The following is a 23,224-nucleotide window of genomic DNA, read 5'->3' on the forward strand; positions in this document are numbered from 1 at the left end:
GCCCGTGAATGGGTGTGGGGTGATGTGGGAGGTGAGGGCGGACTCAGCACAGTGAGGGAGGAACAGGAGGTGGCAGGTGGAAGTCAGAGCAGAACAATTTAGCACAGTGGGAGTTGAGGTGTGGATGGGCCTGAGGGGTCGAGGGTGGGACCAGAGTGCGACCGGGGATTGTAGTTGTTAAGGGAACAGTAATTTGCCCCAGGCCTGGACCCTGCGCACAATCCTCCATGACCAATTCCTAATAGGAAAAATCTTTTTAAGCATTGCAGATGTTTTATCAATCTTGTGAAGCAGAAAAAGTACATTTGGAGCTTACAAGTTGTTACAAGTGATTGTATTTTGTCTTTTTGATAAAGGCAAAGAAAATGGTATTGGGGGGGAGTGGCGGTGGCTGGAGTCAGGCCTGAGCAATCACTGCCCTCGGTCTGGAGTCAAGAGATTGATGCGGAAGAGATGAAAGACTGACAGTGGTGTGATAATTTTTGTAATGTCCCCTTCTAACACCTTCCAATCATTGCTAACTGTCCATCCCCACCCCCACCCGCCACCCCATCCATCTCCATCTCCATCCTCCTCCCCACCCCTCCCCCCTCCCACACCACGACCCCTGCTCCCAGGACACAAACTCCCTGCTGGTCTGCTTGACTATCCATCCCTCCCTCTCACTTCTCCTCCTTCTTGGGCTCTTCCTTCTTCTCTTCCTCCTTCTTGGGCTCTTCCTTCTTCTTGTCGTCCTTCTTCTCCTCCTTCTTGCCATCGTCCTTCTTCTTATCATCCTTTTTCTTGTCCTCCTTCTTCTTGTCCTCTTTCTTTTCCTCCTTCTTCTCCTCCTCGGGCATCGGCTCTGTGGTGAGGATCACTTTGCCGATGTTGTTCCTCTCTTGCATCTTTCTCATGGCATCGCCCACCTGGAGGAGACGAGAGGAGAAAGTTATGTAAGGAGAGATGAAACGAGGGCTACTAAGATTTTAAATACACGTGTCATTGAGAAAAATCTATTGAGTGTACACAGAAGCAGCTTGTTTCTCCTCCACCGCACTTCCACAGCACTACAAACCTTTTGCATTTTGTGCTGTCAATCTCCTGTTTTGAAAACACAGACTAGAAACAGATCTTACAAGAATACACTCATCAAATATATTACTTTAATATGCAGCATCTGTGAAATTACATTTGTTTAGACCAGACCTCAATCATCTCTGAAGGGAAATGAAATTGTTGGAGAAGCACACGAAAAGAAGAAACAGAAAGATAAAATAAATAAAGGGGATAACGCATATTAAAACTAAACACATTCTTTCAATATTAGAATTTATGAATAATAAATATAGTGCTGATTTTTAAAATTACTACAAGGAGGAAGAAAAAGAAAAGAGTGTAATAGAGAAATGTTTTACAAATTTCAATGTTTATTGTATGATTTATTTATTTAAATAGTATTATAAAACAGGTTTAACTGATTTAATTTTTTTGTCTTTGGGCTTTTTCACTGGGAATTCTGGGTTTCTGATCGTGTTTCACCACAGGTGAATCTCCTGGGCAGGCACATCATTTACTGGAATAATTTGGAAGTGACTCCAGAAGATGTTAATCCAATGCCAATCACAGAAGATCAAAATGGTGTTATAGCTAAAACTATCCTCAACAAACTGAGGGGAAACAATAACATGGTGGGGTCGAATTTATTAATTTACTGTTTACCCCCCACAAAAGACGGAGTGATTCCACTGACTGTAAGGGATAAGGATGAGAGGACACCCCCAGCCCCACCCTCCTCTTGACCACCAAGCTCTGTCCACTGTCTGCTCCCGTCTCCATCACTCCCTCCTCCCTCCTTGCTCCCATCCCCCTGTTTGTGCAAGGCAGGCAGACCACCTAACGACCAATGCCACGGCAACAGGGCCATCTCCTAGCAACGTAAAGCCCGGCTGAAACGTGGCCCTGACGACTCAGACACATGGGAAAGAGGGAGAGTGTGGGAGTTCGAAGTGGAGGGGTGGTAGGGTGTGGGGATGGAGAGAGAGCAACTGGTGTCCTTCAGATGAAGAACATGCCTTGCTGAAACTGAAAAGGAGGGAGGGGTGAATCCGGGAATGATGAGAGTCATCTTCAATGTGAATGAAAGTCATAGTGAGAGCGACTGAGGCTCTTTTAACGACTCCACCCACTTCCACCCTTCACTGTCTAAGATCTGTCAACCTCTCGGACTCCCATCTCGCTCTGGACTGTGCTATTTTCAGACTTGATCGTTATCCTCTTGTGCATCAGTGAATATGTAGATAATGAGCCAAGAGAAACCACAGGAAGGAGAATTAGAGCTAAATTCTAAATATTACCCAAACACATCTATTGATTACTAGAAAAAAGAGTGACAAAGGAGGAAAGGCTGTAATGGATGTGGTCAAGGCGTGGCATTTGTACTAGCTTCGTAATAATCAATCAACTACTTGATTACTCCCTGTAGCTTTTTGTCTCTGATGACTCTACAAGCAGTAGCATCGCTGCCTGCAGATATCAAAAACTAACAACTCTATGCACCAAGCCACCCTGAGATATACCTTCATCTTTCCACTGTATTTCTACACTCTTTCCATGTCTCTTTCTCATACTTCAGGGCCCCTCCCTAAGACAGACGCACACACCGACTAAAGGATGTCGCCATAGCAACAAGAGAGAGAAACCAAAAAAAAAAAAAAAAAAAAGATGCACCGTGAGGAGGGAAAGGGAGAGGATACAGCGAGACGGAAAGAGACAGAGAGGGAGTCAGTAACCTTAAGACAGAGGGAAAGAGTCTGAGATAAAGAGCAGGCAGATGGAGAGGCAGAGAAAGAGCGTCAGATGGCAAAGAAAGACATTGGGTGTTGCTCTCTGGCCACAGCCACACAGGGCCAAAATACCGACCAGCTCCGACAGAAGATGTCAGCCTCCGACTCCCTCTTTCTCTGTGTGTTTTTCACACTTTCTCTATTCATATCTGCTAGCAGTGTTAATTTTGTCAGCAACAATCTGACTCTGTCTGGCTGAGTGAGTTATGCTGGGTGAGACACTGAGCTTCTTGTGGACAAACTTTGCCTGATGAATGCGAGTCTTGCTGAATACAGGCCACACCCAGCTCCTGCAGACACCAGCATAAAACACACAGACTCCCCCGGCTTTCGCATGCTATATATCCTGGGGGACTGGGTTGTTAGCATAAAATATATAAAAGACACCTGTAATTTTGGTGTAAAAAGTAAATTGTGATCATTCAGATGCACAGGGATTCATTTAAATGGACATCTTATCAAATTCTATAGCACCTCACCTCACACACACATATATATATATATATTTAATATATCTCATTCATTATTTCCTCCAGTCTTAGTCATAATAAACATAGAATAGAATAGTGATTTAGGGCACATAGAGCATGTAATCAATCATAGAAGATTATTTTGTGGGGAAACAGACCTGTTCAAGATGCCAAGTGGAGTCAATGCGGGGCTTGACCTTGCCCTGCTTGTATAGATCCAAAATGATGCTCATGGCCTGGGCGATGAGCTCCGTCTCGCCGTCAAGGTAGCCCAGGTGGAAGCCGCACACGGACTTGTTCCCCTGGATCAGGCTGAGCGTGTGGATGGAGAATTGGTGGTACCAGTTCTTGGCCACGGCGATCAGGTTCTTCTTCTGACCCGCCAGCATGTTAGCTGCACCTGACGAACGTCAAAGGAAAGAAAGAGCCTAAACTTCTGTCGCTGGGGAAGGGAAATCTAGTGAGTGTTTGCTGTCTCTGCATGAGGATTTCCCACTTTCTCTGTTTTGCGCCATTGTAAATTAGAATATAACACATTTGACTGTTTGTAAAAAAAAAAAAAAAAAAAAAAAAAAAAAAAAAAAAAACTATAAAAACTAATCAAATTGATTTTCTTCATTTTATAGATCAAGCAATTGACATGCTGATTAATTATTTGGTGACATTAATATAGTTGCCTGTTAGATGCTGCTACTGATTAGTACTGGTTTATAATTTTGTTCCGCCTCTCTTCGCTGAACTCTCCCACTCTCATGTACATCTCTCACTCTGACAGCCTCTTTAGCACTTCAGCTTTCACTGTCACCATATTCCCTTCCTATCCCCTTGTTCTGTGTTCACAGCTTATACTCTCACTGTCTCCCTCTCAGGGGAACCAGGCGACACACAAAGCTTGCTCTGAGAGAAGAGAGGAACCGAGCCTGAAACACTAAGACACATTCCAGGTTTCGTGCGGATAGAACGCCTATTGTTCTGCCATGCATACTTCTGATACGCTGCAAGGGAAGCAGCCAGCCACGGAGGGACCGTGAGGATGGGGTGGGGCTGGTGGGTTCTGTAGGGGTGAATGGGTAAGGGTGAGGGAGGGGGGCACCATGCTGGGTGGTGGGTTTTTGTGTTACATGCAAAGGCAAGTCCCTGTTCTCCATGGATGCCGACCCCACCCACTATTGCATGAACGCTGGTTTCAGATTGGCATCGCAACAGAGCGAGCGTAAAGGCCTTCCCACGGATGACACACAGCACACTGAGGGCATGGACCTCTATGGAGAGGTCACACTGCCCACCAGAAAGCAACTTTATACTGCAGCAAATGTGGAAACCCAGTACTATTGTATACACTGTATTAATATTCTTATTTTTATTTTATGCAAAATTACTAATATACCAAATGCAACTGCTGCAGTTGGAAAAATTTGCAATTAATATTTCCAGGTTGACCATTTTCATTTTCCAGAAGAGCTGTCTTGTCTTACATGTAAATTATTTCTTTTGACTTACCATAGGTAATAAGTTTGCCCATGGGCTTCAGCAGGTTGTAGGCCTTGTGGGTGTCTGATCCTCCAAGAGGGTCCAGTATTATGTCCAGCCCTGTAGCAGCAGAGAGTGAAGAAGGAGGCAGTTTAAATTCAGAGAGAACAGTCTGCCAAATCTTCCCAGCAACCCCCTCTACATGCCAGAGATCACTAGGGGTAGTTAGTGTAGCCAAGTTGTGTCATGTTTGCATGAAGACGAACCCAAACGTATGCCAAGAGAGGAGGGGAGAGTGTGGTGAGAGCCTATGTTTTATGCTTCTTCATTCCTGATAAAGCAAGAGAGATAAAACATCTCTCTGTCATTGTCCACTCCATTCCTTGATGGACAATAACAAACCAACCTCTGAGCAGATGGTGAAGAATCTAACTATGAAGGTTTCTCTGTGGCTTATTAATGTCTGGCAATGTAAGCTCAGCCTTAATGATGTTTCTTTGTGCCTGAGGGGACTCCTCAAATTGGGCTACCCCTCCTTGCTCTGTTAAACCCTGCTTCTATTGATTGTGGGAGGCTCACAGCAGGATTTTGCCTTGACCACAGCACAGATGAATTGACAGAGAGCCAATGACAGAGGGAAAGGTAGCTTCACATTGATCCGGGCTTCTAATTAGATACATTCTGTCTAAAGTGTCAGTTCTCGCTCATTCCCTGTCCTTCTCTGTAATTGTCCGTCTCACTCTATGCTTAAAAGAACAGAGAGGAGTTCAAGATGAAATAGCTTACATGCTGTCAGTCTAGTGTCCATAGCATTGTGCTTTGATAAGAATCACATCAAGAAAACAAACAAACAAACAATAAAAAAAACAGGAAAATGCTTCGTCTGACTGTCTGCAGTTTGCTCAACACTGATCAACCAATCCTTCAGTCACACAGTAGATAGTCATAGTGATCTGGAATATCTTAAAATACAAGGTTTACATTGGACCATTTCTTTAACATAGTTTCCTAGCTGCAAGCCCATGAACACAAAGTCTGCATATGTGAAGCACTTATCCCAGTGCAGATGGTCAAGTTTCTCACCTTTGGGACTGATTTTGCGGACTTCCTCCACATAGTCCTTGGTGCGATAGTCAATTGCATGTGTGACTCCACCCTCGCTGATGGTCTCATGCTTGCTGGCTGATGCCGTGCCAAACACAGTCACATCCTTCACGGTCTTGCACAGCTGGGTAGCTGCGATTCCCACACCACCTGATGGAAGAGGAGTAGTTTTAATAGTTTTAATATTTGCAATAACTGTCTATGATTGATGGACTGTACAAAGAAGACTGGTAACATTCAAGGTGAGCTGAACATTCAAAATAACACCAAAACCTACATGAAACTCAGTTAAACAGAGCAGCTGTCAAAGACACGAGACAAGAATTCCCATTCCACACAAATTTTCTGGAAGGTAAATGTGATTATTTATGGTCCCAAACAAGTCAATCAATAGCAGCGTGGATGTGTTTTGCTCAGGGGCATGTAAAGAGGGCATTAAACACAATTGCATTATCCCAGCTGGCCTCTGGAGAATAGACACCCACACATAGATGCACAGACAATAAAAGTAGCCATTGTAGCTCAAATTACACACCTAATTTTTTGGTTCCCTTATTGAAGACAACCTGTCTAAAATTCCTCGGGACAAAAAAAAAATCTAGTTGTTTTGTTAGGAAAGTAGAGCTGGATGACATTCTAGTGCAAATTACATAAACAGGCCTCCTTACAACCGTGCCAGCTGAAAACAAAGTGCGCCACATTGTCCAAGATTACTTTTAAGGACAAAGTGCTGTGTTTCAGTAGATGTTTCGGATATCTGTGTTTGTGTTCACTGTATTTGAAAGTGTGTACATAATGGTGGCAAAAAGCTTCAGCCAGTGTTTGTTAAGCCAGCCAGAGCAAGAACTAATAGGTTACTGATAAGCACTGGCTTGTCTGAAATGGAGGCTGACTTGAGGACTTGAACTGAAAGGCATCCATAAAGGTCAGTCATGCCTAACCAAGTAAAGAGCACATCTTATCTGGTTCCGCAGAATACGGCAACACAAAGCAACACGTGCATTTGAATAACATCCATTTTAAAGGCATAGCTGGGATGCTGAACAGGTTTGAATTAAGTGAATGATAAAAACACAACTTGCTTGTTCACGTGTGCAACTAAAGGCAAATGTTTAATAAGTACAGAGAGTAAGATAATCAGAAAGGCAGGAAGATGCACACACGCATATGTGAGGTTGCCTAAGGACACTTGATTAGATTTGTGCAAAAGTAACCAAAAAGGTTTTTTTTTTTTGGTGCATCTTTGATTTTATCATGTAAATTAAATTCAAAATAATCTTTATCCGTACAAACTGAGATAAGATACATTAATACATGAATGATACATTTTACAAAAGTTGTGTAGTGTAAGTTGCATAATCTTTGTCAGTAGTCACCAATGTTATTGTGCTGTTATTCTATCAGGCAATTTCCTTTATGGTGTTTAATGCTAAATATAATAATGTCAGTAGGATCACAGCTTTGCATTTGTTGCATGGTGAGAATATCACCACACAACAGTATCAGATTAAACCTTTAGTCTCTTCATCCTGGCATAAAAATGATTCTGACCAGTGGACCGGTTGAAAAGCACAATTTCCTCAATGTCATCTTAGCAGGCTGCATTATCACATGAAACCAGCACTGACGCAGCCCAAAAAAATGACCTGAGATCTAATGATAAGATTAAGGCCAATTCAAATTATCATCTTCATTATTCTCTGTCCAGGAATCGCTCTGTGTAAGACTAAAAAAACATGGGGTGATTTCAGAGGCTTTTATTGTTGTGAAAATAAAACACTTCCCACATAAAAAGACACAACTAAACTAATTTGAATGCAACCCCTTCTCTCATCCCCTATTTCAATGTAAAATAATAAAATAGATTTGCTGTTTTCATTAGAAAGCTTGAGAGCATATGAGGTGACTACATCAGTCTGCATTACTATAATCACACCTGCTGATACCGAGAGGAGAAGTGATGACAAAACAAAATCAAGGCTGTTGCTGTTGGATGTAAGTGTTGCTGCGGCCGCGTTATAACAGCACCATCTCTCCCCGTCTTCAGTGAGAAACCAAGTTTGTGTTGCCAAGGAAACGTTGGCCAAATTGCTGGCAATGACTGAGCAAAGGGAGCCATTTTGTTTCATTGACTGCTCTTGATTTAAACATAAAAGACTATTTTGATGGCAGTCACAAGTTTGCCCTTAGTTTATATTTGACAGACTGAGTCATATTTAGTGGGCACTGAGCTGTCACAGAGGGTGCAGCCACCTGTAAGTATGCCTATGTTCAAGATCAATTTATGGGCAAAACACAATTGCCGTACAGTGAGATATAATAACAAATGTACCCAGCGTGTACTTCATTCAATGTTGCTTTTGCACAGACACCCAAGAAGCTGTTTAATGTGAGGTAAAAAAGAAAATAAAAAAGGGAGGAAATGATGAATATGTGTGGCTGTGTGGGGGGGGTGGGAGCTAGTTTTACTTAATGACACTGTCACAAAGTAGAAACCCTCACAAACAGGCATGAATAAATGCCCAACTACATGATGCCCCCATTAATCCCACATAGTTACAGCCAGGCACTTCCAAATTAATATTTAACTAATGCTACTGTCATAAACACAGTGATTCCCCTTCTCTATCTGCTTTATGAAGTCAGTGAGCAGTGGGAAAAACAATCTTTTGCAGAAATAAGCCTATTCTTATCAAATTGCTTTCTTTTCTACTTAAAGATTCACTTTTCAATTATGCCATAAATCATTAGTTAGACTACAACAGACCAGAACAAATGCTATTTATATTATTTTTGTTTTGTAACAATGTGCTTCTAGTAAAAGTGATACTGTGGCCCTGAGAGGAAGACGGGACCTGTTTGTGAATCCCTTGAAAACAAACTCCTAATCTCCAATCACAAGACTGCTGAGCTGTGCCAAGAACCCCTTACCGCACCCCAGACCTCACCTCACTTCAAAATTCAATACACACAAAGTCTCTCTCTCTTTCACACTCTCTCCCTCGCGCACACACGTCCGTACATAAAGCAAATCACAAAGGAGAAAAAAAAAAAAAACCGGCAGCCTTGAACACTCTTGAATGGCTACTAGTATCTGCTAATCTTCACAAATATGCACAGAGATGAAAATATTAACCGTTTATTAACCCAGTGCTTTAGTTGCCATTTTATCTTCAGCTTCGGGACATCTAGTGTCTCCCTCTACGTCTACTTCCTTATGCTAGAATCATCTCAACTGGAAAGGGCAGAGTGTGACTTAAGACCATCCACAAACACTTACCCTCTGCCTGGGGAGGAGAAAGCAACGTAAGCAAAATTCTTGCCGCTAATTGCATTTGTTCTGCTCAAGATTCAATTGAATTGTTTACACTTGGAAATTAGGAAACGTCCAAAAAAAAAAAAAAAAAGCACCCACCTATCTCTCCGTCTCTCTCTCTGGAGAAACAGGATACACAGTAGGGTTTTGTCTTTCCCTGAATCCTTACATACTCAAATTTTGGCACAAATTGCTCTTGGCTTCCATGACATGACTGTTAGGAGCGAAGAGGAATTTTCCCCAAAACACAGTGGAATCCGGACTGACACTGAGGCCACTGTTATTGCTCCACACCCAGAGTTCAACAGAAGCAGGGGTGGGCGGGGACATCAGAAATGTTTTTCACAAATAAATGAATAAATAATAAATAAATAATAATAACAATGGGATGGGTGCCATGTCTGCCCCTCCTGCTGTATCTTGAAATCTACTTTCAAACCACACCCTCATTGTTCGTGTTTTTATCTCCGTAATTATCTCATATGTGAGCCAGACTATGATCTCAGGTGTGAGTCAGGGGACGGATGGTGGACACATGGCGTCTGTCAGAGAGATGACGGCCCCCCCCCCCTGTCCCTGAGCTGCTGTTTTCTTGTGTGATTTTGCCTGCATTTATTTCCACATTTCCTTAAGGACTCCGGCCTTTCTTAACCTATCATTAGCTTGTGGTGGTAACGGCTGACAAAGAATGAAACACGAGCGTGGAGCCAAGTATCCTTTTTACCCAAACCAGCGCATGGCAGCGTTACAACATCAACAAACCGAACCAAATAAATGACCATTTTATTGCTACTCTCTGCAGCTCTATAACAGAGTTCAGATACGAGTCTCGAGGAGATGCGGTTAGCCGTTTGTGGACGCGTACTCTTGAAATATTACTGTGCATTACGTAACTTTGTAAGGTGTTTTTTTGGGATGGCTTGTTAAGTGTGTGCGTGTGTGTGCTCACACTGTGGGCTTGAAGAGTGGTTTAATGTGCTCTCTCTGATGGCGAATTCTCTCTGTGCAGATGAGAGGAAGCCCATAGTTACTGAATGAGTGAATAAAAAAACAAAACATCCTTTTGCTTGTGCATGAAGGCCCTCTCTGTGATTTCCTGAGCAACAATTCTCACACTGCTACCTCGCACAAACACAGCATGAAAAGCATCTGCATGTATAGACAGAAACCATATTTCTATCACACGGCTGCAGAATGAAACATGAGCTGGTGCACACTCATCCTGTGCCACAAATTCACACATACACACTCGCACGAACAGGTGTCCTGACGCAGGTTTCACACACACACCTGCGACTGTATGTGGTGGTTAGGGTGGGGGTGGATGGGGTCATTTGTCAACGGCTGCAGTGATGAGAGCGCGAGTGAGCAATGTGATTGGCGGGTTAGGTTGGAGGTTGCCCTGGTTTCCCTCTCCTATCAGTGCAGCTGATCTGCCGCCGGCGATGCCAGGCCTGGGGAACACAGAGACGGTTCAACCACGCAGCCCAGACTCCCGCTTAGTGGTCAGACTGAATTAGCATTCTCTAAACTAGGGTAAGACCTCCTGAGCAGACAGACCGGGAGAAGAGAAGTGGAAACCATTTTCAATGCACTTCAGACTCTTATCATGACTCTAAGGAACAATGCATCTCTAAAAGTGAGACATGTAACTAGACTCGAGCTTAATGCTTAAATAGCAAGAGACTTTGTTAGCTGTTGAATAATGGGTGAGAAAAATAATGTGGACTAGAGTCTTGGGAGAAATAAAATACATAATCCTTTATATCCTTCATCAGTATTTTTTCCTTTAAAACATTTTTGCTTCTCATTTTTCAACCTATCTGCAATCAGCTGTGCAACGAGGGCTCATATGCCCGAGGCCCCACTTGTATGTCTGACAGCAGTCATGAAGATCTGCGGCAGGATGAATCTCTCATTCAGCAAACGTAGGAGATCCAGCCACCTATTCCGCTTGCTTGAAGCATTTACAGAGCCCTCCTAACAGCATTTTTCTAAAACTGGGTACAGGTATTTACAATACAGGTCACGTATTTCCCTTCGTCGTCAGACTTGGCAATGAGTTACAAATTGGTAGAAGGATTCAAGTAAGTCAAAGCTTGTGAAAACTTAAACAAGAAACACCCATACCACATAACTAAAGATCAAGTATCGCAGAAACCTGATAAAACTGGGTTCAAATCAAATGCGTTTCACATTCAGGAACATATTGAATGACTTTTGTTGTTTGCTATAACAGTGATGAAGCATCTGGAATTTACAATAGCTCTGATTCGCAGCTGGCTTAGGGACATCTGTCATACCAAATAGAAAAAGAGAGCATCTAGCATTTAAAAAAGAGGGGTAAAATATAACCTATAATATAACATTATCCAGGACAGTTTATTTTTTTGATGTTGAACACTCAACAATGAGGATATAATTAAAAGAAAACTTTCAAGCAGGAATTTACAACCGGAAAAAATACTTCCAGAACCAGCAGCTCAGCTCTCGAGATTAACAAGGATTTAACTCCTCAGCTGTGACTGCTGTAACGCATAACTCTCAGGTTTGTATTGCACACATGCAGCACCTGGAAGCCCCTCACATCAAGTTCCAGATAATCCCATACACTGGCACTCAAGCAAGAAACGACAATTAAAAACGTATGTTAGCCAGCAATTGGCAGGATCAACCTTAAATACACTGCTGTTAGTTAAAAGGAGCCGATTGATAATATACTTTATTTACTACATAAGCACGTCATAGTACCTTCAGAGCATACAGGCTCCGGTTGAAACCACTGACTGAGGCTGAGGCTATGAAGCAGAATCATCAGACAAATTGACGACACAAGATCCTGCAACACAACGTTATTCATATTATGCATTCCACATCTGCAACACAATGCATGACACTTGACTCTGGCCTGCAGTCACTCGAGATCTCATAAATAAAACAAAAGTGAACATCATCACTGGAAGCAGTGGAGGCCCATATGCATGCAGGAATGTGTAATGTGGGTGTGGTGTTGGGTGGCTGGCCGGGGTTCATAAGCATTAGGACCAGTTCAGGGAGAGGTCAGAGGAAAGGCTGTTGGCTGGGCACAGTGGAAGACCCATGAGATATATCCAAATGTCACTCAACTGCAACCCCCGCCCAAGCCCTCTGGGGAAAACAAAAGGGGAAACATGCGTCCGTTCCCCGATGACGACGACTAGAGCACGGATACGGCGAGGTCACGCAGAGAGAGTGGAGGACCGGGGGGAGAGGAGGAGAAAGGAGGATGCAGATGTGCGGCGCGGCAGAGAGGAGAGGCACGCTGGGAGGAAGTACAACAAGCTATTGTTTAGAGAGTGGGGACAGGAGCAAACCCACGGGACAGACAGCTGAGGTCTATTCACCAGAGTATACTTATACACATAAGCATGAGACTGACTGACAAGATTCAGGAATTGTGTACGGATCGTAAAGGGTAAAGGTCACCGCACTTTTGAGGAAACCGTCTATATAGTGAGGAGATGAATTGATGGGCCATTACCTGCAGGTGTGGAACAATGGCGAGGCAAACGGGCAAAAAGCACGAGGATGGATCATCCCTGCGTTAATGCTCTCAATACAGGGTTCCACTGTTAATTTCATACATTATCATTTGAGATCAGATTTAAGATTGTCGCGATTATTGTACAACAATACATTACTCCAGTTCAGCTGTTTTACATTTTACCTAAAGCTCACTTACAGTAAATATAATTTCATGTTTTGAGCAATGCATTTTGCGTTAATCTAGGATTGCGTATATATTTTCCTTAAGGCCAGAGATGATAAGAATAAGAAACTTACTTCAATAATTAAATTAATTCACAGATTAGAATGAAATTGCACTGCCTTTGGGGACAGTATCATCTAAAAATAACTGAAAGGTGGCTGATTATTTTGCTAAACTCAGTGACTTATGTTCTTACCATGAGAATAAACCGGTCAACCCTGAACCAGGCCACTGAGGCTGATCCCCTCAAGCATTTACTAGAAAGATGTACTGATGAAAGCATTTATGACAGCACAAGGAGAAAATTGCTCTTCAAACAAAGAGTCCACAGCTACCGTAATAAGCAGCTGTTAATCTAAAACAGCCTGCAATAAGAATGTGATTGGTTTTAATTGTAATTACCCAACCATACCCTGTGACTGATGGTGAAAAACAAATGGCTGTCTTGTACTACTACTTCTTAGCTGTGCAAACAGGCCCAGTTAATCTCATGCAAAAGCTCACAATTTTATCTTTGCTCAACATAAACTGATCTAGCAGGAATGCAGTTTTGTGAAGGAGTGTTTGGCACACAAAATGAAGCTGTGCAGCTGCAGATTCATTTATATCTGCATTTACAATTAGTCATTTGGCAGATACACTATCAAAAATGACTTACAAATGAGGTACAAGACCAAGGTAAGTGTAAGGGGGTCTTCCCTAAGGAACCTCAGTCTCCTGCATGGAGGGCAGCGAAGCCACATAACTTCATATGCAATCATAAGTTGCAACGTCTTGTGAGACAGCCTGATGGGGCAAAGTAAAGCCATTTACCACATATATAATCCTGAATGTGGTTGAATGGGATGTTCAGTGGTGCTGTGGGCAGGATCGAGTAGCACCAGAATTACTGTTTCATAATCTGAACACAAAACATACTCTGTTTTATGATGTGTTACTCAGAATTGATTTTTAGTCCAAATACATGTGGAATTTGTTTAGTGCTATTGGAAAACTTATAAAAAGTGAAACAAGGAATTTTGTGGTGTTGTTCCACATCTTCATTTGACGCACTGTGGTCAAATGACTGTTCAATAGCTCAGCCCAAAAGTCATACATTCCTAAAGTTAGATAACACGTTAGATCATTGGTTCAAAAGAACGGGGTCACACTCCTCAACAAAGGGTTGCAAGACAAATCTGAATGGTCGTGGGACTATTAACATATGTAGTAAAGAAGAAAATACATATACTACACCAAACTGTTTGCTGTGTTTGCTTTTTAAGAACCATAAAATATTGCAAAACTACAGTACCTCTCCAGGATGCTAAAGGTTATTCATACCCATATTAACATACTATTGAGATTGCTAAAATGTTATTCTCTGATAATAAACTAATTGATTTATAAATTCAGCGTTAGATTACTGGTTACAACACTGTTGTGTGAAATTCATCTATCAAATATCAGACTCGAGAAAGCTGACAGATACAGGCACACACATCACACTGTTTCTCTTGTCTTTCTGATCCTGTTACTGTTTGATCTCTGTAATCAAAAAAAACATCAGGAACCATTTCCTTTGAAGGACTGAGGGGGTGGTACCTCCCCCCACCCACACATAATCGCCACTAACACCACCACGTGAATCGTACAGGCCCACGATGCAGGGGAATGGTGTTAAGAGAAAGGGTACTACTGGTACTATCATGTACAGTATACAACTAGGTTGAATAATATCTACAGATTTAAAAGAACAGGTTCACAATTCCCATAACCGGTGGTGAGATACATGCAGCAAAGCTTTAAAGATCTGAACAGAGCTGTGTTGTAGTAGCATACTGTATGACACTTATTTACATACTGTATGCAAAGAATGACAGAGCGCGAGAAAGCAGACTGTTAAGCAAATGTTTTTGTCATAGCCTGAGCAATGTGCTTTTACAATCCTGATGTCCAGGCAGCTGTCGAGCCAAGACTGGCAGCCTGCCCTGACAAACCAGAGACGCCGCCTCGACCAAACCAGCAGGGAAAAGTGTCTTACCACACTTCCACTATTACTACTCCTATAGACAGAAAACGTGTGTGTACAGGGGGATGAGCCACTACAGCTTGATGATATGGTATACACAAACATTTGGGATTCCTCTGTGACCACCAGTCCCACAATTACGAGTCTTTTATCTGTCATTCTGCTTTAGAGGAACAACAGACTCATCTTAATCTTACAAATTCACTCAGTTATTGTGATAACACCATGGGATGCATGCACATGGGCAGGCAGTCTCCCAGAGAGAAAACAGGCTAAGGTTTCATTATGTGCTGTTCATCCCTTTGACATTTAGGGACGCTTTTCTGAGTGTCATAAGAGGAATAGTGAGAGCTGCACACTGGCAGATAGCGAGATTGAACATTTCTTTTGGCCAATGCGTCACCACTCTCTCCAGCTGGCCCAATTGTGTAAACATAGCTAAATCAAATGCTCTCAGGCTGCATCACACCCTAAAACATGTGCTCTTACTCCCTCGATCCCCATCTCCCACCCACTCACTCTGAACTTTGACCTCACAGTGCAGGTGACAGGTGCTCATGTTTAAGTGCAGCACAGGAGAGTGCACTCTCTGAACCGTGTCTCATGGGAGACTGGACCTTGTACTAGTGGGACCCTCTCCAGTGGCCATAATTCATACAGAAAAGAAATAAGTAAGTGTTGTACAGGAGGATGATTAGGTGTGGTGCTCAACAATATGATTCAGAACATCATCCTCTATACAGACTGCTGGTGCACAACTGAAACCAGTTCAGTTTCTGATTACAGTTAGCAGACGTCACTGCTGGGCTAGTACTAAGATAAAACTGATTAAATGTGGTTTTCATTTGCGCGATTACATCACAAACTCTAAACATCACTCAGTTATTCCCAGCTACAGAAAAGGTAACCCACTGTTTGTATGTGACTTAACTATTAATCAGTTCAATCAACAATGAGAACAGAGACTGACATAAAATCAAAGGTTATTATGTGTGATCTTTGTGCATGTCTGCCATCCTTCTCTAACTGTGTCTCAGCACCTGCGGCAGCGTGGACGAGGACGCTCTGGTTGGGCCGCAGGTTGCCAAAATCAAACAGCATCATGTAGGCAGTGATATAGTTGACGGGAAGGGCTGCTGCCTCCTCGAAGCTCATGCCCTCTGGGATGAGGAAGGTGTGGCTCGCTGGCACCACCGCCACCTCCTGCCAGAGTCCAAAGCGGTTCAGCACCATCACCTTATCACCGACCTAGAACAGAAAACACAGGAAGACACAGGCTGTAAAGAAGATGTACCAAAGGGATCCCAAGCTATCTCCAGCTAATGGAAGTAATGCGGTTAGTTTTTTGGATCGTCCTCTTTGAAGAAGTAATAGAAATCTGTATAGACCACATAAAACTGACCTGGATTACTGACCTGAGGATTAAACCTGGCTTTCAAAAATTGCTTTCGGGTGAAAAGGGAAATAGAGAAAACTGAGCTATATAATCACTTTTCAAAACTAGATTAAACAGAAGCTAAATTTATTAATCAAGCTTTAACAGGATCCATGGCAGTTCAGTACCCCAGGGGGTTTTACCACTACAGCCTGGGATGGTTTTAAACGTCCTGTCATCTGCAGCCTCGTGGCTTCGTTGGTGCTTTGGGAATGATGCAAGCTGCGTAGCAGGAATTGTAAGAGTGTGGTTTATTGTTGTGCGTACAACAATAGTGCAGAAATGCAGACACCTCGTCCACTAAACCTTAAAGAGACTTTTAAAGAGTGCAAACACACAAACAAAGCCATACACCACAGCAGGGTAACAGAAAAAGCACTAACTAAGGCTACATCGCCTTGTATCCATCTGCATGTATAGCTCTTTATATGATACAATATGTGATTATAATTTCGGATTTCAGCCTTTTAATCATCTAGAACCGTCGATAACCATATTGTCATTTTTTGCTCCCTAATGTATCCTTATTAAAGCAGGATCCTCTGATTCGCAACTGTCTCGTTCCAGAAGGACAAGCCTCCATGTAAACTTCCCCCCAGCGCCGTCTCTAACCAATCAGCGGAGCTCACTCGAGGGACACAGGAAACAGAGACGACTGCAGAATTATAACTCTCTTCCTGTTTTTTTCCTCCCCCTTATCCACTCCTCTCGACACACAGCCCTCGCCCTGTTTCCATTCTCCTCACTTTTTCTCTTCCCTTCTTTCTCTTTCACTTCCTGACTCCTTTTCCTCGTACAACTTTAGAACATCTTCCTTCCCTTTCTCCAGTTCCCGTCTCATCCTGTCTGTGTCTCAGACTTGCCGCCTTCTTTGACACACTCTCGTTCATCCCCCGTTTCTTCGTCCGCCACTGTCTCGTCCTGTCTTTACCATCTTCTTTCTCCTGCGAGGAGTGTCCTGTATCCCCCCTTTCTCATCAGCGACACAGGACAATGGGCCCCATCTTCTCCCCTGGCTTCTCTCCACTCATCAGAGTCCCTGCCAGATTCTTCCCCATGGCTGAGCAAAAGACAAGCTCTCTCCTCCTGGGAACAAACCCTCTCCACCCGGGCCTCTCTAATGGTCTAGAGGGAGCCATGCGCCTCGCTGTGTATCCACTCCAATTAGAGAGATCTCCCTCTCTCTTTCTTTTTTCATGCCCGCATCTTTCTGTCTGAGGCCGAGTCATTTGGTTTACTTTCAAAGTACACTTTCACTTTTTCACCGTGGGCTACTTCACTATGCTTCCCTTTGTTACTGATGCTTACTCGCTCTGTCCCATCTCCACCACTCATTTTCTTTTACTCGCGGAGTTCTCAAATTCATCCACCTTGCTCGTTTATAATTGGTGGCACAGTGTGGCACAAATCGATAGACGGAGGAGTTCAGGCTTTTACAGGAAACACACAAACATGACTCACACATCACATTCAAATGCATCTGCAGCTATTCTTCTGTGCCCACGTAAAAGCATGTGAGTTACTGTCAGTCACACAGAAACTGGTTTGGAACATTCAAGGCCAAGTAAACCAGCCTTGTGACACTTCTGTTACAACATATTCACAGTGTGACACACAAACACACACACACACGCACATATTTCTTGAGTTTCCTTTCTCAGTCTTCATGCCACTGAATCAAATGTAGTCACAGTTGAGGTCAGGAGTGCGGGGGCGCTGAACAAATAGATTTCCAGTTAACAGTATATGGATGGATTCAATTTTAGGGTATGCAGGCCTCCACGTCAGCTGCCTCATGGCCTGGAGCTTTCATGATCTCAGCAAAAAATTATCAAGGAAAAAAAAAAAAAGATGAACAAAATTTCTAAGACAGTGTTCCTGAGTCAGGTTGAGAGAGAAGATGATGGTTAGATGTAACACCCACGCAGCCTGCATGGCTCCTGTAGATGTAATTAAAAGGAAACATAATATCTCCCTGGTGCCAGCTTAGGTGTTCTTTCGAACCACACAGTTCGTATGAATTTAAGATGTAATCCACGGCCGGGTTGCATATAGCTACAGCTTTATGTAGAGGGTCTACATAGTGTTTTTTGCACTTGACTGCTCCTCTGATTATGCAAATCCCCAGTTCAACAAAATACGATCACCGTACCATATTACTTGCTTTAATGGCTCAATTATTTTTGGTAGAATTGATGCAACTCTACACTTTTAATCTCAGAAATTTCCAGAAACCCATTATTGGCCAAGCATGAGGAAAAAAAAAAAAATACAAAACAGAAACATCTGATTTTCTTTCTTAACTGAATGGTTTATAGCCAGCTGTCAGTAAGCCATGCAAAGGCAAGTTGTGATCTCAGTAAAGGGGACATGCAGGATGGAAGAGCAGGACACAGGAAGCAACGTTCAGATGCTCGGAAGGGCCTAAAAGAAAAGAAGAGCAGTGAACGGCCTGAAAGGAGGGCAGCGTGATAGAGGGATTCGCTGTCAGAACAACTGACGGAAGAAAATCAAGAATTATACAAAGGAAAGAGAGAGAGATGGAGGGAAGGAAGGAGGGATGGAGGAAATACCAGACTGAAAATGTGGGCCAGAGGGAGGTAATTGAGAACATATGGGCCCTACCAAAACTCACCAAGAGAGAGTATGAAAAATGAAAAAAACGCAGGTCTGGAAAATAAAGTGCTGATGCTTTCTCGTCTGGGGAGCTTCAGTGTGATTTGTGATATTTTCCCCCCCTTGTCCCTCGCTTACTCATTGTTACACTTTTTCCCTGCACTCCCTCTCAGGTCATTTTGGGTGAGTTCACTGTAGTATTACTTCACTCAACTCAGGCACACTTGTTTCGAGCAGAAGTTATTGAAATACAATGCGAGGCATGAAGTGGATAACAAATAAATACAAAAACATTGGACGCAGAAAGCCACAATACAGTAAACAAGCCAAAGACAGGTGAAATATGGGGAAACTATGGTACAAGTGCAGCTTCTATTCACAACAACAAGAAAAATGAAAAATGGCAGGATGTATTGGGCTGGGTCTGAAATAGTTGCCAATACTGATATGTTATCATATTATAACTTATTGGAAATATAAACTTTTTCTTTCTTTTTGCTTTGAGAAAACTGCTCCTTTAATTTGATAGACGCCTCTCAAGTGCCTTTTATATCTGTGAGGAAACGTAGGCACTGTCATTAAAGAAACATGAGGTAGAGTACTCAATCAAAACAGCGGAAAGATGAAATAGAAATCAATCACACTTTACTTAACCACTGATGTTTATGATGTTTATGTTGCATTATCCAATTAAGTGGCACCAGTATATTCACAGCTCAGTGTGCGCTGTATGTGGATCAGACACATCCATTATAGTACGTCTCTGTGTGAGGGTAGCAGGCACATAGGCGGACTGATAGAGAAACAGTGCGTGATGAGCCTCAGAGAAATTCTGTGCCACTGGTGGTCAGCATATTGCCCCCTAGTTAGCTGCCAAAAGACCTCAGAGATCTCCATCCATTAGGAAGATTGGCTTTTAATTCTATAAGCTAAAGGGCTGCAAGGAGATGTGGGAGTGTGAGGCCTTGATGACAAGCTGTGTTCGTGCATGTGTGCGTGACCTTTAAATCCAATCTATATTACTGACAATGTGGAAAGCAGCTATAAAGAAACACATGGGTCCTAACCTATGAGTCCTGGCTGCTATTGACAGACCCATCCAATCAATTCAATTTTATTTGTATAGCGCCAAATTACAGAAATCGTCTCAAGGCACTTTACAGTGTTTAAGACCTCACAACGTATAACTGTATAAAGAATTATATAGAAATCCCAACAGAGGAGAGGAAAAACGCCCTTTAGAGGAAGAAACCTCCAGCAGGACCTCAGGGTTGGCGGCCATCTGCCTCCACCGGTTGAGGTGAGTGGAAAGAGGAGAGAGAAGAGAACAGCAGGCAACAAAAAAAAACTACAACAACAAGCAGCAAAAACACGGGACAGGTTGGTAGAGTCAGTAACTTCAGCTCAAAGGTCGAGGATACCTGCAGAGGAGCACATCTGCAATCAGATTCCCATTACTGAGTATAGACTCTCCATCCATACCGGCTTACACTTGACAAATGTGCCACTCCCAGCTCCAGGCACGGACTCTGCCACTGCATCCCACATGGATATCCACAGATTTTTAACCGGCTGATGTGAGAAAAAAAAATAATGGTGCTCATACCACAAACAGCGTGACTCATCACTAGCTGGTGTGTGACATTTTTGGCTTTGTAGTTTTAACTGTCCCTTAACAGAGGCGTTACGGTGGTGATGCCATGCAGCCAGAAGACGGACATGAAGCTCTGTGACTCATCATGCAATGTTGGGAGGCGACAAGTAGTCCGCTCTCCATCACCGCACCGTTCCTCGTGGTTCACCATCAATGAAATTATTTTATTTATTGCACTTGGCTTCATTCGTTTGACAGCGTTTGGTTCTGAGCTTTAATTGCGCTATATAGACCACTGTAAATATTTTTCTGGACACAAGAGAGGCCACAGACAAAGAAGGCGGCTGATCCCATTTATCACACCACGCTGTCTGTCGCGATGCGCCTCGCCCTTTTCGCACGGTGCGTCTGTGCGCCACAGTCGATCCCGGTAACAAAAGGCGTCGGTGACGCCGGTTTTCACCACCGGTGTCAAGTCAGCCGCGTTAAGAGCTGTGGCTAGACACCGTTTTCAAAATAAAATCCCTCAGCAATTAGCATTTGAAGGCAGGATAGGTGAAGTAATCTGTAGGTTGTAATAGATATTGAAGTGGCACTTTATCCTTTGTCATCCACAATATTTTATTTCATTGCATTTAGAGACATTAAGGTCAAATCTGAGTGGAGGTACAACTGCAGGTGTATAAAATCTCTGTAGTGGTGCAACAGAAATTTGCACTTCAGTGCTGATTTTCATATTACGCATACGTTTTCATTTTCACTGCATTTCATTTTCATCCACAAGACAAAGACAACTCTCAATCCACAGCTCGACGCTTTAATTTTGAAGACAGGACAGGTTTCATTTCCGGTCTTATCGTTGCTATCTTTGTCGAGCTTCACAGAGCTCACGTTGCCACTGGCGCACATCAAGGCGCCGCGAAGTGTCGGAGCAGCCAGGGAGGAAAGCACCTTCCAGCCTTGCATGCGATTTCTTCCAACTTTAGACTTAAAACCAACATTTTGTACGAAGTCTGAATCTTATCTTCATCGCAGCAACTAGTTTATGTCGTAAACGAAGTTGCTCATTAGTGTGCAAACTAGGGGGGAGGAGGTGGGGGGTGAGGGGCGACGCCTGCTGCTAATTTCAATGTAGTCAACTGGTTTTTCACACTTTTTTCCTCCCAGACACATTCAGTGCAACATAAATACACTACTCAGGGCTTTCCACTTTAAGACAAGTGCTTGTCTCCTTTCTGCGCATGAATGGATGGATGAGCACCCCAAAACCAGATCACGCATAAACTAGGCAGCAATCCAGTTTTTTTTTTTTTTTTTTAAAAAGCAACTGCTGTGTTCCTATGTGTGTGTTTGTGTGTGTGTGTCCTGGTAGATTCACAGAGAGCATCACATCCATTCAAGCAGCGGTTCATCCAGTGTGCAGCCGCTGCCTGACACGCCCATGTCCAGATGTACCGTAGCGGTTCAGCGCCAAGCGAAGCGAGACAAACATGCATCACTTCAACAATAAACACACACACACACACACACACACACTGTACGGTGATAAACTGTGAGGCAATTAAATGGCGCGAAAGAAATAAATAAAAAAATAAAAGCGTGCGCTCTTACTTTTCTGTCTGTCACTTCGTCCCCCACCGCCTCCACCACCCCAGCGCACTCCATTCCCGGGGTGACCGGCGGGGACGGCAGCCGGTCGTACAGCCCCTGTCGAGCCATCAGGTCCGCGAAGTTGAGCCCGCACGCCTTGACTTGCACCAGGACCTCGCCCGCCTTGAGCGCCGGCTTGCCCTTCTTCACCTGCAGCTTAACTTTATCATAGCCCCCGTAGCCGGTGAGCACCAGAGCGCGGTAGGTGAACGTCTCCTCCTCGGGGACCTTCTCGGTGGCCGCCGCGGGGGTGGCCGCCGCTTCGGCGGCGCCTTCGGGTGCGGACTCCGTCTTGGGCGGCTCGGCTTTGGGCTCCTCGGCGGGTTTTGTCTCTTGCTTCTGGTCCACGGCGTTTTGCTGCTGGGCAGGTGCGTCTTCTCCAGACATTGTGCAGGGAGCTCTAAGGTTGCGATGCGTTTGGAGGGAATAAAAAAAACACACCCTTGGAGGGGTTTTTTCCACTCGTTCGCTGATGCTTGCTTTGCAAAGAAAAGAAAAGGCGAAAGTCAGACCTTATTGTCAGCAGTCGTACACGGAGACGCAAACCCGACAAAGTGGGCTGATCAGTGGCCAGTGGCTGTCAACGCCGCGCTCTGACAGAGAGTGTGGGACGAGACGGAGGCTGGATGGAAAATACGGAGAACTGATGAAACCCGGGGATTGGTGTGAGTGATTGAGTGGGTTTGGCTCTTTGGGTAGGGCTATAAGAAAAGCTTATATTGCATCAAGCAGAGAGGTGATTTGCAAAAAAAAAAAAAAAAAAAAAATTCTTTAGAGCTAAAAGGCAAATGAAGTTGAAGCCAAAGTCAGCAAAATCTCATCTAAACAAAAGCTAAACTGTAGCAGTTGCAGAAATAGTCTAAGAGCAAAGGGTGGCATGCCAAAGAAGGGACACTTGTTCCCAGAGAGGCACAGATGAACATGTTTATCCATTCCTTAATGGAGTCACTATAACCAGTAGCCTACTGTATCTAGATTTTTTCTT

General features: G+C 43.5%; 1 protein-coding gene across 1 annotated transcript; it reads right to left on the minus strand.

The window, feature by feature from the left end:
• Positions 1 to 604: 604 nt before the first annotated feature.
• vat1 (vesicle amine transport 1) lies at positions 605 to 22,875 on the minus strand. The gene is made up of 6 exons (XM_026361309.1): positions 22,201 to 22,875; positions 15,985 to 16,192; positions 5,849 to 6,019; positions 4,796 to 4,885; positions 3,454 to 3,695; positions 605 to 908 (listed from the first exon to the last, which is right to left on the minus strand). The coding sequence occupies exons 1-6, from the start codon at positions 22,624 to 22,626 to the stop codon at positions 663 to 665; spliced, it is 1,383 nt and encodes a 460-aa protein (XP_026217094.1). The 5' UTR covers positions 22,627 to 22,875; the 3' UTR covers positions 605 to 662.
• Between the last annotated feature and the right edge of the window lie 349 nt (positions 22,876 to 23,224).

The sequence above is a fragment of the Anabas testudineus genome, chromosome 8, assembly GCF_900324465.2.
Source record: "Anabas testudineus chromosome 8, fAnaTes1.2, whole genome shotgun sequence".
NCBI lineage: Eukaryota > Metazoa > Chordata > Actinopteri > Anabantiformes > Anabantidae > Anabas > Anabas testudineus.